Source organism: Capricornis sumatraensis, chromosome 17 (genome assembly GCF_032405125.1).
Source record: "Capricornis sumatraensis isolate serow.1 chromosome 17, serow.2, whole genome shotgun sequence".
In the NCBI taxonomy this organism is placed as follows: Eukaryota; Metazoa; Chordata; class Mammalia; order Artiodactyla; family Bovidae; genus Capricornis; species Capricornis sumatraensis.
The window spans coordinates 66,956,594-66,972,218 of NC_091085.1; the positions used below are offsets into that span (position 1 = coordinate 66,956,594).

A 15,625-nucleotide genomic window follows, 5' to 3' on the forward strand; every position below is an offset into this window, starting at 1 on the left:
TTCTTTTTATAACTCGGCTCTATCCCCCAGCACTCGACCTGTGAAAACCACGCCTATGCAGCAACACAATTGGTCCGAAAGCGTCAAAGAGCCAATCAAGAGGCCTCCGGCTCCCCGCAGCCCACAGCAGAGCCCGACCTTCTAGACCGCCGAGCAGACGCCCGGGGAATTCTAGAGGCGGAGGAGGGTGGCGAGGAGCTCTAGCTGGCTTTCTTTCGCTCCCTCCCTCTCCTGGCGCTCCTTCTCCCACTCCGGTCTCTCTCTCTCTCTCCCTCTCCCTTCTTTTCATTCCCCTCCTCCTCCCCCCCTCTAAATCCTCCCAGCCCTGCGCGTCTGGACGCAGATTTAGGAAGGGAATTCGCTCACGTTTTAGGACAAGGAAGAGAGGCGCGGGAGCAGAGCACACACAGCAAGATTCGGATTGAAACCCAGACACCCTCCGGAGGCTCGGAGCGGAGGAAGGCGGAGGAGAAGGACGAACGGAAGCCCGCTTGCAGTTCAAGTTTTGATAGCGCTGGTAGAAGAGGGCTTCCATCAAAGATTTCTTTTTTTTTTTTTTTAAGGAGAGAGACTTTTTTTTTTTTTCTGCTCTCTTCGCTCGCCGGTCTAGCGCAACTGCAGACGCCTCCCGCGAGCCAAAGGGAAAGGCTAGAGACGGGGGGGCGGGGGAAGAAGAAGGAGAAGAAAAGGTAAAAAAAAAAAAAAAAAAAGTCTCCTAGGAGAGCCGTCCGCATTGGCAACAAAGAACTGGGGGCTGGGGAGCGATCGCCGGGACCCAGGGCAGGCGTGTCTATTTCGAGCCAAGCGGCAGGGCTCCGGCGCGAGTCCAGACCCTGCTCGTTCCCCTCGCCTCGGAAACCGACTTCCAGGGGCGGCTTTTGGGAAACGCCAGACACCGGGACAGTCACCCAAACGACTATGTCTCCTGATTTCTCGCCTTGCCCTCTTTAAAAGCGGCCTTCCCCTGCCCCAAAGACACTTCCCACTCTTCACTTGGAGGTGCTTTAGCTGTGAACCTCCCACCGCCTTTTTTTTTTCTTTCGCTTTTTCCCCCCGTCCAAACTATGCGCTGCTGTTAAAAAAAACAAAACAAACAGAACTAAACAGCTGCGGACTTGTTCCCGGCTGGAGCCCAGCGCCCCGCCTGGAGTGGATGAGCCTCTCCATGAGAGATCCGGTCATTCCTGGGACAAGCATGGCCTACCATCCGTTCCTACCTCACCGGGCGCCGGACTTCGCCATGAGCGCGGTGCTGGGTCATCAGCCGCCTTTCTTCCCCGCTCTGACGCTGCCTCCCAACGGCGCGGCGGCGCTCTCGCTGCCCGGCGCCCTGGCCAAGCCGATCATGGATCAATTGGTGGGGGCGGCCGAGACCGGCATCCCATTCTCGTCCCTGGGACCTCAGACCCATCTGAGGCCCCTGAAGACCATGGAACCCGAAGAAGAAGTAGAAGATGACCCCAAGGTACACCTGGAGGCCAAAGAACTTTGGGATCAATTCCACAAGCGGGGCACGGAGATGGTCATTACCAAGTCGGGAAGGTAAGCGAGCCACGCACCCTCCCCGCCCCCACAACTCCCCTAAGCGACTGGAGGTTACTTTTCTCCTTTTATTTATCTTCTCCCAGAACAGTCGGTTTGCCAGTTATTTGACTTAGAGGAAAACTTAGTACCCCCCACCCCACCTCCCAGCCCAGAACTGTGTACAGAAACCTCCCCGGCCTTGCCCCAGTGATAGGAAATTTCAGCTTACCTGGGCGTCTGCAGCGCGTGGTTTTTCCTACCTGGTCTGCATACCGGGTTCTCTATGGGATAGAATTTTTTCAGTGGTACGCAAATATCTTCTGCAGGAAGAAAGAAAAGCACCCCCCATTGCAGGAAAACTCACTGTGCAAACCTTTCTGGACCATCCCTGTGTCTTTGTAGATGTTGTATTTTTGTCTGTTTCATTTTGTTCTCAGAGAGAAACACTGAACAGCTCTTTTTGTTTGTGTGGTAGTGGGAGGCCTGGCAGAAACTGCCCTGCCCTTTCAGCCCTCCAGCCTAGCTTCTGGATCTGGAGGGGGCCTGAGCCTGCCCCCTGCCAGGGTTAGAGAGAAATCAAAGGCGATTTGGGGTTTGTCCATGCTGCTTCGTGTGTGTCTGTAATCAAAGAGAGAGTTCAACAGGCAACTCTGGCTGATTCAGATTGTGTTCGCTGACCCAAGGAGCCAGCAGGGAGACACGTACTGCTATTTCATGTGTGACTATATTTTACATACTGTTTAGAGGTCCTGGCCTGACCAAAACGTGCCTGTCATTTAAAGTCACTGATTTTTTTTTTAATGGCATTGAAGTCTATCAAGGCATACAGTTGAAGGCATAAAAGGAAAATCTTCTCTTGTCTTTAGCTCTGTTTCCGAGCTGAACGAGGCCAAAGTTTGCAACTTACCCTCCAGCCCAGAAGACAGTTTCACAGCGATGCGTTCCCTGCTCCCTTTTAAGTCAAAAGTACAGAATGCTAACACTTTAGGGAAATAAAGACCAGTTTGGTGGTGGAGTCTTGCAGTTTGGGTCTGGTCCCGAGCAGTGGGGGGAATGTGGTTAGCAGCGCGCTAGGCAGACTGGTGATCAGGCCTCTGAGTCCACTCCAGTCTACAGAATTCGTTTGGAGAACTCACCGAAGTAGTTTCATTTCGCCAGCAGCGGGATTACTGTTCCACAGCAGAGAGGGGTCCCGACTTGACATTTCTTTTCTTGATCCGTTTAACATTTTCTCATCCACGGGTGGTGGAACACTCTAGCCTTGATTAACCAAAGTCGACTAAAATCCTGCCCCAAGCTGTTTAGAACTAGACACCGGCAGGAAAAGGCATAAGCAAGAATTTCCCTCTAAGGAGGGCAACCTAAAAAGTCACACAGGGGGCCAAAAAATTACAAGGAAATTATTAGACAATGTAGAGAAACCCAGTGCCCCTTATTCACTTGTTTTGAATCTCGGGCCATTTAAAATAGAGACATTGAAGCATATTTAATTCTTCTGTTGCTGAAGGAAGCAATTTTGCACCCAGTCATCATACTCTGAACCGGTACAAGATCATCAATTGTAATAGAAAGTTTTAAATTTGATTGAAGTATTTCAGCATAGAGGGTCAAACCCAAGATTCTGAGTGATTTTTTTTTTTTTCCGTTTCTTTTCTTCCCTCTTCTCTCCCTTATAGGCGAATGTTTCCTCCATTTAAAGTAAGGTGTTCTGGGCTGGATAAAAAAGCCAAATATATTTTGTTGATGGACATTATCGCTGCGGATGACTGTCGCTATAAATTTCACAATTCCCGGTGGATGGTGGCAGGAAAGGCTGATCCTGAAATGCCGAAAAGAATGTACATTCACCCGGACAGTCCTGCTACTGGGGAACAGTGGATGTCCAAAGTTGTCACTTTCCACAAACTGAAACTCACCAACAACATTTCGGACAAGCACGGATTTGTAAGTTTCACTGCTTGCCTTCCTAAAATTTCCTGTCTTCTCCCTAGCAAAGGCAGTACTTTCCGCTTCCAGGTAAAATCCAGTTTCTCCCTCGCTCTCAGTTAACAAAGCATAGCAAACTTGTTCGATCCACAGAGAATTCCGGGGTGTTTCTTCTCTTTGGATAATAGAAGGCCTGGCGTTCTAAAATAAGTGAGGGGCGAGAGAACTTTTATAGGCTCCTGTTCGGTGGCAAGGCCAAGTCTTGGTAACTGCTTGACCTGACAGGAAAGTTAAAAACCCATCGTGAAGATGGAAAATCAACGTTAAAGTTAGGTATTCATAAAGGATTTGTTTTACGATATCATACTTCTATTTTGAAACCAGTCATAGTATTGTTTGGGAGGGTTTTAAGGTTTGAAACCTCGACTGCATTGGTGAGACGGTGTGGGTACAGATTTTGAAAGATTTTCTTCCCTTGGACTAAAAAAGAATTGGGCTCAGGTGAAGGTCAGGTTTACCAGAAATGAGACCTAGATCTCCCGGTACAAAAATTGCATGTGTGTTGCGAGTATATATGTGGATTCAGTGCGGGAGTCCCTAGAAACTTTCCAGAGACTTAGATTGCTTGTGAAAGTCGAGCAAAGGACCTTTTGCCCCCTGCCCCTACACCTCCCCAACATTTCAGTAAAATAAACAGAGTGATAAGTGAGGAATAAGCAGAAAGATTAGGCCCAGGAAGACATGAATGGCCTGGACATATCTTCAGCGAGCAGGAATTGCATTTGAAGCCCTTGATTTGATTAAGGCATAAATATTCCTCTCTAGAGTTCAGCCTTTCAGGGCTTTAAGTGGATTGGGCTCATCAATTAGTGGGCGCTTAAAGGACTGAATCATTTTGTAAATTAAAATGCATGTTTTTCTCTATCTTTTAAGACTTTGGCCTTCCCAAGTGATCAAGCAACGTGGCAGGGGAATTATAGTTTTGGTACTCAGGTAGGCTAGGGTTCAACAAAGCAACCTTAGATGGTGAGGGTGGTGGGGGGGAGGGCACCCTTTGGAAACTGAGGAGCAATTTGGATTCTCCAGAACGTAACGTGTGGGGAGCTGAAGATTCCCACCGAGGTACTCCGAGAAGGTGGGCTCCCTGGTGCCGTTGGTGGGGTAGACGTCAGCCTGGCAGGGGTCCTAGGAACCCATTGGTCCTCCGATAAATCCTCTTGTGATGTGTGTCTCTCCCCTTCCGGCCCCTGCAGACTATACTGAACTCCATGCATAAATACCAGCCCCGGTTCCACATCGTGAGGGCCAATGACATCTTAAAACTTCCTTATAGTACTTTTCGGACGTACTTGTTCCCCGAAACTGAATTCATCGCTGTGACTGCATACCAGAATGATAAGGTAACCAAAGTCGCTTTCTTCTTTAATGGTGATATTAACACCTCCCCAGCCCTACCCCCATCCCTTAAGCTGCTTTGGGGCAAGGATGAGAAAATTACAAGAGCATTGCAATGGAAGTCTGATTTTTCTTTTGTGATTTGACTTTCAGTGGAGCTTGGGGGAAAGGGGGCAGCGGCACATAGCAGAGGCAGAAAGAAAACTAAAAAAACTTAACCAGCTAGGGATCCAACGCTGAGTGGAAAAAAAAAAAAAGCCAAACTAACACTGCCAGTGAGAAGCTCCTGGAACCACCTTAAGGTCGCCTGCCCCACCCCCACCCCAGCTTTCCCCTGTCTGTTTCAAGGTTCATCCTCTTTTCATTCAGGAAGAAGGATCCAGAAATCAGGTTCAAAAGGAACCAGCTAAAAATTGAAGGCAAAAGCCGGTAGGGATCTTGGGAGGGGAGTCTCAGCGGAGACCAGATTTTCTCCCCTAGCCAGAAATCCCGAGTAGCTGGTCTGGTTTTTATTACCTTTTATGCTGCTGTGTTTTTTATGGTGTGTGTGTGTATGTGTGTGTTTGGAAAAAACCTACTCTGATCACAGGGTCATGCTAATTGAGTTGTCTGAGGCTTTTGAGATGAGATGACCAAAGTTACCACTTCATTTGAAGGGTTTTTTTTTTTTCCCCTCCCTGGGCCTGAGGCCGGGGATTAGGAGTACCCCCAAATGGAAGAGCAGACAGCACCTGGTATGTAAGCTATAGTGGCCTGAAGGTCATGGGTGTGTGCTCAGAGCAGCACAGAGAAAGTGCTACCAGGCCACCAGTCTCCAGCATGGCTGTTAGCAGGCAGTTAGTGAGAGTAGGGATGAGGGTGGTGGGCAGGGATGGGGGCCACCTGAGGACCCCTGCTCTTCAACTTCTGAACCCTGGTCCTCAGTGCCAATCCATTTTATTTCACTCTCACTATGCATGGGTCCTCTGTGGCCCGCTGATGGGGTGTTCCAGGTATGCTTCCTTCATCTGAAGACTACAGACATCAGAGTCTCCTCTCCCTGAAAGAAGTAAAAACAGGAATTGACTTCAAGAACAAGAATCCATCCAGGGGCCCTTTTTCCACCTCCAGCGAATTCTGTATACATCATCCCCTTCCTCTGCCTCCATCCCAGGAAAGGGATTTGAGAGACGACATACGATTTTTCCTTAGCGTGTAAAATGCACACTCCTTCCAGATCCAGTACCCTGTGAATCTAAGTTGTTAATGGAATAATAAAATATAGCATTTTTGATCAAAGCAGCCACGGGCCTTCTCCACCTAATGGCAGTGGCAGGGGCATATAAATGAAAACAAATGTTTCCAGCGGTCATTCGGTCCTTTTAAATCTGTAATTGTCAATATTGTAATTCCTCAAACACATCCCCCCAACCCCCAACACCCAGCAAAAAAATCAAACCCAGTCCAGCACAAGGGTACTGAAACCCCATAAATCATTTTATTAGATGTACAGAAAAAGTTGGAAGGTTTGCTGTGTGAATGTGTGTGCACGTGTTTGGGCAGGAAATATACCATAACATATTTTATGATCAGTTGCACTATATATAAAGAAAAATCAAAATGAAGGCATAATTTTAAGATCCACAGGTTGCCCTTTTGACAACTTTTTCATTTCTAAGCCCATGTGGTTGGCTGCCCAGGCAGGATCATTGTAGCTCAGAGTCCCTGGTTTGGCCTCCTATGGGCAATGCCAGCCACAGCACACTTTCCTTTGGTTTTCCTCCTGGACCCCCTCAAACTTCTGCTGGGTTCTCCTCTCTCTCTTTAACCTGGTATATCCAAATGACTTCTCCAGTGGGAAGTCAGATTTCGCATGGATCATTTGAGTTGGGGGGCAACCTCCGGGAACATCCTAGAAAATGAAGCCAATGTCTCTTTCTTGCTTGTGTCTCCTCCTCTAGATAACTCAGTTAAAAATAGACAACAACCCTTTTGCAAAAGGTTTCCGGGACACTGGAAATGGCAGGAGAGAAAAAAGGTGAGCTGTGGCGGTCATTTCTCAGACAATTTAGAAAATCACTTTTCTGAGACCTAGGACTCAGCTGTTAGAAGTGGGATCCAGGCCCTTTTCTTGAGAAGGGTGGTGGAAGGGTGGAAAACAATTTACTCCCCCTTGATCAAGAATCTACAGATTTCACTACACTATTTTTTCTTCTTCCTCCATGTTACCTTAAAGAAGGTCAGCGAGGCCACCCCCACAAATGTCTCTGGAAGAAAAGTATCAGGAATAACAGATTATATACAGATGCCTATTAATTCCTAATTAATTTAAGTTCATTCTGGACAGGTCCCAGGAAAGGACTAAGCCATTCACAAAACGCTTTGGAATTTTTGCAATCTTGTCTTAGATTGACAGAACCTAGGCCCCTGGAGACATATATGGCTCCCTCCTTCTGTGGAGACATGTATCATTTTGTATTAAGCTGACAGCTGGATGGTATATAAAAGAAGCTCTCCCCTCCCCCACTCACTTTCAAAGAATTTTGAAAATCTAGAAAATCAGCGGCAACTTTTAACCTATCCCCTGGGGGAATGGGTGGGCATTAAAAACTAATTTCTCACGTGGAAATAGATTCTTTTTTAGTCCGATGAATGTGTTGGTGAAACGATTACAGTAAAGTGCACCATGAAATAACCACTTCCTCCCAATCTTAGCAACCAGTCCAGAGCTGGTCTGCTGTTTGTGTTCACTACTTTGAGTCCTCTGTTCTCCTTGGTCTGTGAGGCTGGCTGCTCAGCGGATCTGGCCAGCTCCCATCTCCCCTCTTGCTCTTGGCTTTTAAAGAGCAAGCCCCAGCCAGTGCCCCTTTCCTATGGAAACCCTCTGGTCTTGAATATAAGCCTTCCTCCCTCCCTCGCCCTGGGCTACGGTCTTCAGCCTAGTCCCAGGGTCCTGAACAGTGCTTGAATCCAAGTGGTTGCCCCTGGGGTACAGAGATTTCTAGGAATTAGTGTCATCCCGGGTGCAGGCCAGGTGAGGTGTGTGTGCCCAAACCTTTTGGAGAGGGTGAAGCTTTGGAGAGGGGGGAACATTCTGTATAATGCTGGGTGTCGGCTTCTGCCACAGAAAGCAACTCACCCTGCAGTCCATGAGGGTGTTTGATGACAGACACAAAAAGGAGAATGGCACCTCGGACGAGTCCTCCAGCGAACAGGCCGCCTTCAACTGCTTCGCCCAGTCCTCCTCCCCGGCCGTGTCCACCGTAGGAACATCCAACCTCAAAGGTGAGCCTGGCCACCTCTGACTTCTCAGATTTCTCCAGGTCTTGGAGGTTTGAATGAAGAGTTGGGAGCTGGGAGCATCCACCAGGGAACCTGCCCCTCCAAAGTTTCAGATCCTTTTAGAAGTTTGTAAAACGGAAGCCAAATCTCACCAAGGGTGATCAGGGGTGTCCAGCCCCTCAAAGTTAGTCTGAGGTCTCAGATTCCTTTTTCCCAGACATTGGTCTGGCAGGGATGAGGGGCGGTCTCTGTTCCTGTGTCCCCTCTGGGGGTGGGAGGCTGGAGCGTCCCTCTCTTTTGTACCTCCAACCAAGTAACAACTGATTTTTTTTAAATATCTTTGAACTCTAGCTTAAAATGTGTTGGGCTGGAGTAGGGGTGAGGAAGGGGGGGACACGGGAGATTCTCTGCCACTTGGAACAGGGAAGGGGGCTGAGAAAAATTCAGCTCTAGAGCCACCCTAGACCTATGATAGGAGATGGAGCCTTGAGAGTGGGAGCTGGGGAGGACAGGGGTGGAAGGGGAGGAGCTGCTCCGATCCTCAGTTGATTTCCTGTGTTTAAAGAGCAAGAACTATTTATTTGGAAAGACACACATGCTCTCAAGGGGAAGAAACCTATTTTTTAAGTGAAATAAAATGAAAGTCCTTTATGTCTTCAATCTGTTTAAGCTTTAAACACAAAATGGGATCGCTTTTTCTTTTTTTCTTTTTTTTCTGGTAGGACACCCACAGAGGGTGTGGTGAGAGCAAAAGAGAATCTATGATTGTCTCCAGGCAGTGAGCAACACTCCCCCCCGCCCCCCCACCAAACCATCACCCATCTCTGTCTGCAGAGACAGGCAAACAGAGAAGGCTCCGGGGAGTGTGTGTGTGTTGGGGGAGGGGTGTTCACGTCTGCCACTGCCGATTCAGACGTCAGGGTTCTCTCCAAACAAATCTTCCTGAAAGAGTCCACAAATCTGGAAGGGACTGAAATCAATCATTCAGGGAACAAAGCGGGTAACTAGAAGGTGTTCCTGTCCTGAGTTTTAGTGTAAATCAGTTTTTATTTTTCAAAAAGTGAATTTGCAATCCAGTGGGGGGAAAAGGCCAGTAAAAGCTTTGTCTGACCTAGTAGGAGAACAGTCCACATGTATAAAATAGTAAAATTCACTACTGCAGGGAGGATCGCAGCTCTAGCTAGACTTGAAATACATGACTAGCTGGTGGAACCCTTCCCCTAAAGTCTGAGGTATTGTCACACTCCCACTTTGCAGATGAGAAAACTGAGGTGCAGAGGGGTTAAGAGGCTTTCCCCGGGTTGCACAGCTGGGAAGTGGCCGAGCTGGGGATTCCAAGTAGGGCACTGGAGTTCTGCTGGCCCAGGTTTTAGAGCTAACGCCCTTCCGCCTGGCTTGTGTTCCCCCTCCCGCGGTAGATCTGTGTCCCAGCGAGGGGGAGAGTGACGCGGAGGCTGACAGCAAAGAGGAGCACGGCCCCGAGGCCTGTGACGCGGCCAAGATATCCACCACCACGTCGGAAGATCCGTGCAGGGACAAGGGCAGCCCGGCCGTCAAGCCGCACCTTTTCGCGGCTGAGCCCGGCGGCCGACCCCGGGACAGCGGGCGGCTTGACAAGGCGTCGCCCGACTCCCGCCACAGCCCGGCCACCATCTCGTCCAGCACCCGCGGCCTGGGCGCCGAGGAGCGCCGGAGCCCGGGCCGCGACAGCGCGGCCACGTCCAAGGCCGCCGAGGAGGCGCGCGTGCTGCCGGGCAAGGAGGCCTTCGCGCCGCTCACCGTGCAGACGGACCCAGCCGCCGCGCACCTGGGCCAGGGTCCCCTGCCTGGCCTCGGCTTCGCCCCTGGCCTGGCCGGCCAGCAGTTCTTCAACGGGCACCCGCTCTTCCTGCACCCCGGCCAGTTCGCCATGGGGGGCGCCTTCTCCAGCATGGCGGCCGGCATGGGGCCCCTGCTGGCCACAGTGTCCGGAGCCTCCACCGGCGTCTCGGGCCTGGATTCCACAGCCATGGCCTCGGCTGCCGCGGCGCAGGGACTGTCGGGGGCGTCGGCCACCCTGCCCTTCCATCTGCAGCAGCACGTTCTGGCCTCTCAGGTATTTATCAGCTGCCTCTGTAGCCCCTCCTTCCATTCACTCTCCTTTGCCTGCCTTTTAGGACCAGACCCTCACCTAATCTCCCTGCCTAATAATAATAATAATTCATTATTACTACTAGGGGCAAGACTTATTTCATTGATTCATTATAACCTCACACTCCCCCCTCAAAACTTAAGAAAACAATTTTCCCCTAAGTAAAGGGCTGTGTCTAGCAGAGTAATTAGGTGGTATAACAGATGGTAACTCTTCACAGCACTTCCTTTATGCCAGGCACTCTCTTCTCAGTGCTTGATCTATCCTGAGTTTTTCGGTGATCCTATGATCACCTCCACCTTCCAAATGAAAGAGCAGAGCTCGGAAATGTTGAGTAACTTAACCAAGATCACACAGCTGGTAAGTAGGTGGTGGAGGTAGGTGGTGGACATGAGTCTCTAGCCCTAGGCACTCAGACTCTGGGGGCCTTTTCCAGGGGCTGTGATTTTAGCTTCAGAGTTGAAATGTCTCTTAAATGTTTTACAGCCAGCCCTCCCCCAAGACTAGGGAGAGACCATGGCCTGGGGATGGGAACTGACTCCCTGCGGATGAGTTGAGTCTGTACCCTCCAGTATGAAGCTACTTCCCTGCCCCCTCCCATCCCTCACTGCAAGCAGGCCAGCCTTCTTCCCAAAGGGTTAATAGTTTGTGCACACGTGGGAAATGTCAGAGGACAGGGGCTATGGGGCTATGGCAGGCCTAGCAGCCTGTGTAAGGCTGAGACAGCTGTGTAGGGGCTCCCGGCAGCTGCGGGGGGGAGACATTTCAGGCCGCTGGAAGTGCTCTGAACTTGGGCAAAAAGATTCTATGAGGTTTTCTGCACGCCCTTGCCTTTTGTTTTGTCTGAGCACATTCGTCTCCCTTCCCTGAGCCAAGAGGCAGGACTGGCCTCCTCCCCTCTGGGGAGGAGGGAACCAGAAAAGGGCTGGCTTCTGCCCTTCTGACACCCCTCCCATCTCTTGATCTAGCCCTTTCTGGAGACCTCACTGGTAGGTAGGTGACAGGTGGGTGAGGGGCTGCCTGGCTCAACAAGTAGTAACAGTACTACTGAGGCAATGGGTCCAAGATAGCTAGCCCAAGCCAAGGCCCCAGGATTTGAATTCTGTTTCTGCCACTTGCTAGCTGAGTGGCTTCCTATACCCTGGGGCCTACCTCAGTTTCTCCACTTGTAATATCTGGGGCTCTACCAGCATATCTGGGGCTGGATGATTTCTCCATCTCTGTTCATAGCAAATACCCTTTACTCTCTCCCCTTCCAACCTGCCCTCATCCCTTTTCCTTTTGCTTAAGGATCTTCCCCAGATTTATTTTTTTTAGAAACTTCTAGAATGGAGTGGGAGGGCTGTGAGGTGGGGCAACAAGAATGGAGGGGGGCAGAAATATATGTCCAATAGTTTATGCCCTCTGGTTTTCAGCCAGCTACTTTTGTGGGGTAGACTGTAGCCCCATTTAACAGGTGGAACAACTGACTGATGGAAAAATTTCCAGCAGTCTTGATGGCCAAGAACCTTATGTGAAGCATATTGCAGGCAGCAGCAGTTCATTTCATACCCACGAAAGAACGAACTTTGCCGTTTTTGCCATACAAGAAAGCTGAGGCCTAGGGAGTAATTGGGCTCAGATTTAGGTCTAGACGCAGAAGTTGGAGCGTCCTGCTCCCCATCCCGCCCACCCCATCCCAGGGAGTGAGGTTAAGGACTCATCCGAGGGGATGCTGAGGGGTGGAGGAGGGGCGGTGGATGAGGTCGGCTCCTCCACACCGCACAGGCCCGCTTGCTCACTCTGCCCTGTTCTCCTCCTTGCCCAGGGCCTGGCCATGTCGCCTTTCGGAAGCCTGTTTCCTTATCCCTACACGTACATGGCCGCAGCGGCAGCCGCCTCCTCGGCGGCAGCCTCCAGCTCCGTGCACCGCCACCCTTTCCTGAACCTGAACACCATGCGCCCGCGGCTGCGCTACAGCCCCTACTCCATCCCCCTGCCGGTGCCGGACAGCAGTGGCCTGCTCACCACCGCCCTGCCGTCCATGGCCGCCGCCGCCGCCGCCGCAGCGGGCCCCCTCGACGGCAAGGCCGCTGCCCTGGCCGCCAGCCCGGCCTCGGTGGCCGTGGACTCGGGCTCGGAACTCAACAGCCGCTCCTCCACGCTCTCCTCCAGCTCCGTGTCCTTGTCGCCCAAACTCTGCCCAGAGAAGGAGGCGGCCACCAGCGAACTGCAGAACATCCAGCGGTTGGTCAGCGGCCTGGAAGCCAAGCCCGACAGGTCCCGCAGCGCCTCCCCGTAAACCCCTCCCCAGAAAAGTCTCTTCATTCCAGTCCAATCCAGTCTGCAGTGCACTTTGTTGGATGTCACATAAACCGCGGGCGTGCAGTGAGGTCAGCCCTTTTTTGTGGAGCCCTGTCTGGGAAAGGGGTGCTGGACTCCCTGGAGAGAATGTGCTAGAAACAGGCCCTGTCTTCTTGGCTGTGGTTTATACATCCGGGATCTGGCTCAGAACCGTCCCAGTTGCATTGAGCTGTTGGGGGTAGGAGTTAAAGCGTTGGCTGCCAGAGCAACTCCTTGGGGGCTGGTCTGGAAGCTGTGGGAAGATCCGAGGTAGCCAGGCCCCAGGAGGGGAGGTGTTGAAAAGTTTCTCCCCCAGTGAAGATATATATATATAATTTTTTTTTCACTGTCCCAAGTGGAAACAAAATTGAAAAAAAAAATACTGGGGACAAATGGATACATTAACATGATTCTGTTCCTGAAGATTAAAAACTTTCTAGTGACGTGCATATCAGTTCTAAATAAATTACTGGGCAGCATTGTTTGGGGAGGGAAGTCTCTGCCATTCTTGTTTAGTCTGTATTAAAGAAATCTGTGTCTTTTTAATAATTCTTGTGATGTTTTAAGAGCTCTAGGTCTCTTGCATGTTCCACAATAATGTATTTGTGGGTTTTATTTTTGAATGCTTGCTTTTAGAGAGAAAATATGACCCCTTATCTTTTCCTAGATCATTGACAACCCTAAGGGGGATGACTTAAAAGGAAGGGATGGGGAAGATACCAAAAATGAATTTATTTTATCTAAGCTCTGTAGCAGGATTCATGTTGTCCCTCTGGCAGTTCTTTTCTGTTTCCTGTATATGCAATAACAAGGTTTTTTAAAAAAAAATAAAGAAGAAGCGAGACTATTAGACAAAGTATTTATGTAATTATTTGATAACTCTTGTAAATAGGTGGAATATGAATGCTCAGAAAATTAAACTTTAATTTATTGACATTGTATATAGCTCTATGTAAATAGGGTTGCAGCTGTCAGGTTTTGTGGTTTTGTTTTCCTATAGTCAGTTTTATTTCAAGGTCACAGGATCGCTTTTAAAAGTAGAAAACACACTTTCTGCACCAACACCAACATACTTTTCAAAAGAGTCGTCTGCAAAGAAAATTTCTTTTCTAATGTCCAAAACTGGGGGAAAGTGCTATTTGCCTATTTTACCGAAAACTGGGGAGGTGGTGCCACTTCCTAGCCCCACCTGAAATTCCTAAGAGTGTTTTTGAGATTGCTTAGGGCGGGTGGGGGGTGGGGGTGGTGGAGAGTGCAGAGGCTGTGGTTTGACTTTCTAATTTTTCTTTCCTATTTGTATTTGCCAGTCTCTGATTTCTTCAAAACAAAGTGGAATTAACTACTTACTGTCCTCAGTGTTGATGTTTTGAATTGGTGCCTCTAGAGAGATATATTCACAGTTAAAAAGTCAGGTGCTGAGAGATGGTTTAAAGACAAAAATTCATGAAGGTATATTTTGTGTTATAATTGTTGATGAGTTCTTTGGTTTTCTGTATCCTCCCCTTTAAAAATCTCATTGAAATTTCAATAAATTTTTATTGAAATGTCTTTGGGCCTCCTGTTGTGTTTTTTTTAGGGACCTTTCCTGAAAGTGGAGTCAAATCTTTCTTCTCTAGCTTCCTTTTTAGCCCCTTCTCTTTGCCTTTAAATAATTAAGACCGCCCCCACTGAACCCAAAAGAGATGTCACTCAAGTTACAAAGCTAAAAACAAAAGTCCCTTACTCGGCCGGCGGAAGGGAGCAGCTTCAATCTGAAATTACTTTTCCTTGAAATTAGGAAGCAAAACGAGAGGCGGAAGGGGGGCTGATTAGAATTGGATAGAATCGCAATTGCAGATACTTAAGTTTTAATAGAAAAAGAATGTTCGCTCCCTAAGTCAGTGTTTCCCAGCCGAATCCGATAAAAAATGAGTGCGAGGACCGCGAACGTTTTCGTTTGGGGTTCGCTGTTTCTCTGCGCTTCAATCTGAGCCATCCAAGTCAATTTTTTCTTGCCCCAGTGTGCAAGAAAGAAAAAAATAAAACTCTAGCAGAATCTGCCCGCGGCTAGCCCCGGCCTGGCAAGGGAGCAACCCTCCAGGCCGCCCGAGAAAGGGACAAACTCGAACGTCCCCTGGAGTCTCCGGTGTCTCAGATTGGACTAGGCTGACCCAAGGTACCCCTCCGAGTCCTCAGCCCGGACTGTGCGTGCGACGGGCGGCCAGCTCTGCGCAAACTTTGTGTCCCGCGAGGGAGGAGGGCAGTTTCCAAAAGGTAATTCCAGGGCACATATTTGACCCCCTCCGAGGGAAAAGTTACCAAGAGGCTGACACCCTCCTCCAGCTCTTCCCTCCAACCAGCCTCCGGGGCTGTTTGGGGAGTTGCCTTTTGAAGTTCGATTTATCTTTGAAACATTCAATAAAAAATGGTGAGGCAGTGACAGTCTTTGGTCTCCTGGCCTCCCCACCCCCAGCCTCGCCTCGGAGGTGTGTGTGTGTGTGTGTGTGTTTGCTGGGGCGGGCGGGGGGTAGGGTGGGGGTCGCGAGGGTTGGAGGATGGGAAGGTTCTCCAGGCCTTCTCTTGCCCCGGGGGGCCTTGACGTGAGGACGCAGCCGGAGCCTGCCTGGCGGCTGCCTTTCCATCCCCGTCCCCCCCACCCCCCACCTCCCTGGAGCCCGCCAGCCCGGCCCCAAGTCCCTGTCACCTTCGGGGCCTCTTGAATAGCCGGCGAGGAGGAACCGCGCCCCCCCCCCGCCCCCGCCCATCCTGTACTTGGAAGGAGATCGAGGTCGAGACCTTTTGGAGAGGGGGCATAGCCCCTTCCATCTCCAATCAGGCACGTGGGGAGCCCACAGCCTCTCCAGCACTGTCTCCCAGGGTGGGAGGGAAAACCACCGGGGTCGGAGGTGGGTGCGTGGGGGAGCTTTGCGGGGCCCGGGGGCCTTTGGGGCGCTAGCTCTTCGAAGGGCCTGGAAGATTTCCAGGGCGCGCCCTACGCGCAGAAGCTGCAGCTGACCGGGGCTGTTTATTGACCCAACGATTAAGCGCAGTGCCTGCGCCCGGGAAAGTGGCAGTCGGTTGGGGGTG

At 50.3% G+C, this 15,625-nt stretch overlaps 1 protein-coding gene across 2 annotated transcripts; it reads left to right on the forward strand.

The window, feature by feature from the left end:
- Positions 1-1,098: 1,098 nt before the first annotated feature.
- TBX3 (T-box transcription factor 3) lies at positions 1,099-13,734 on the forward strand. Of its 2 annotated transcripts, XM_068989748.1 has the most exons (8): positions 1,099-1,542; positions 3,201-3,468; positions 4,384-4,443; positions 4,704-4,850; positions 6,786-6,862; positions 7,952-8,109; positions 9,525-10,201; positions 12,045-13,734. In XM_068989748.1, exons 1-8 carry the CDS (start codon positions 1,154-1,156, stop codon positions 12,516-12,518), a joined length of 2,250 nt encoding a protein of 749 aa, XP_068845849.1. In that variant the 5' UTR covers positions 1,099-1,153; the 3' UTR covers positions 12,519-13,734. The 2 variants fall into 2 exon arrangements, with proteins under 2 accessions (XP_068845849.1, XP_068845850.1); XM_068989749.1 differs by lacking the exon at positions 4,384-4,443.
- Positions 13,735-15,625: the final 1,891 nt, after the last annotated feature.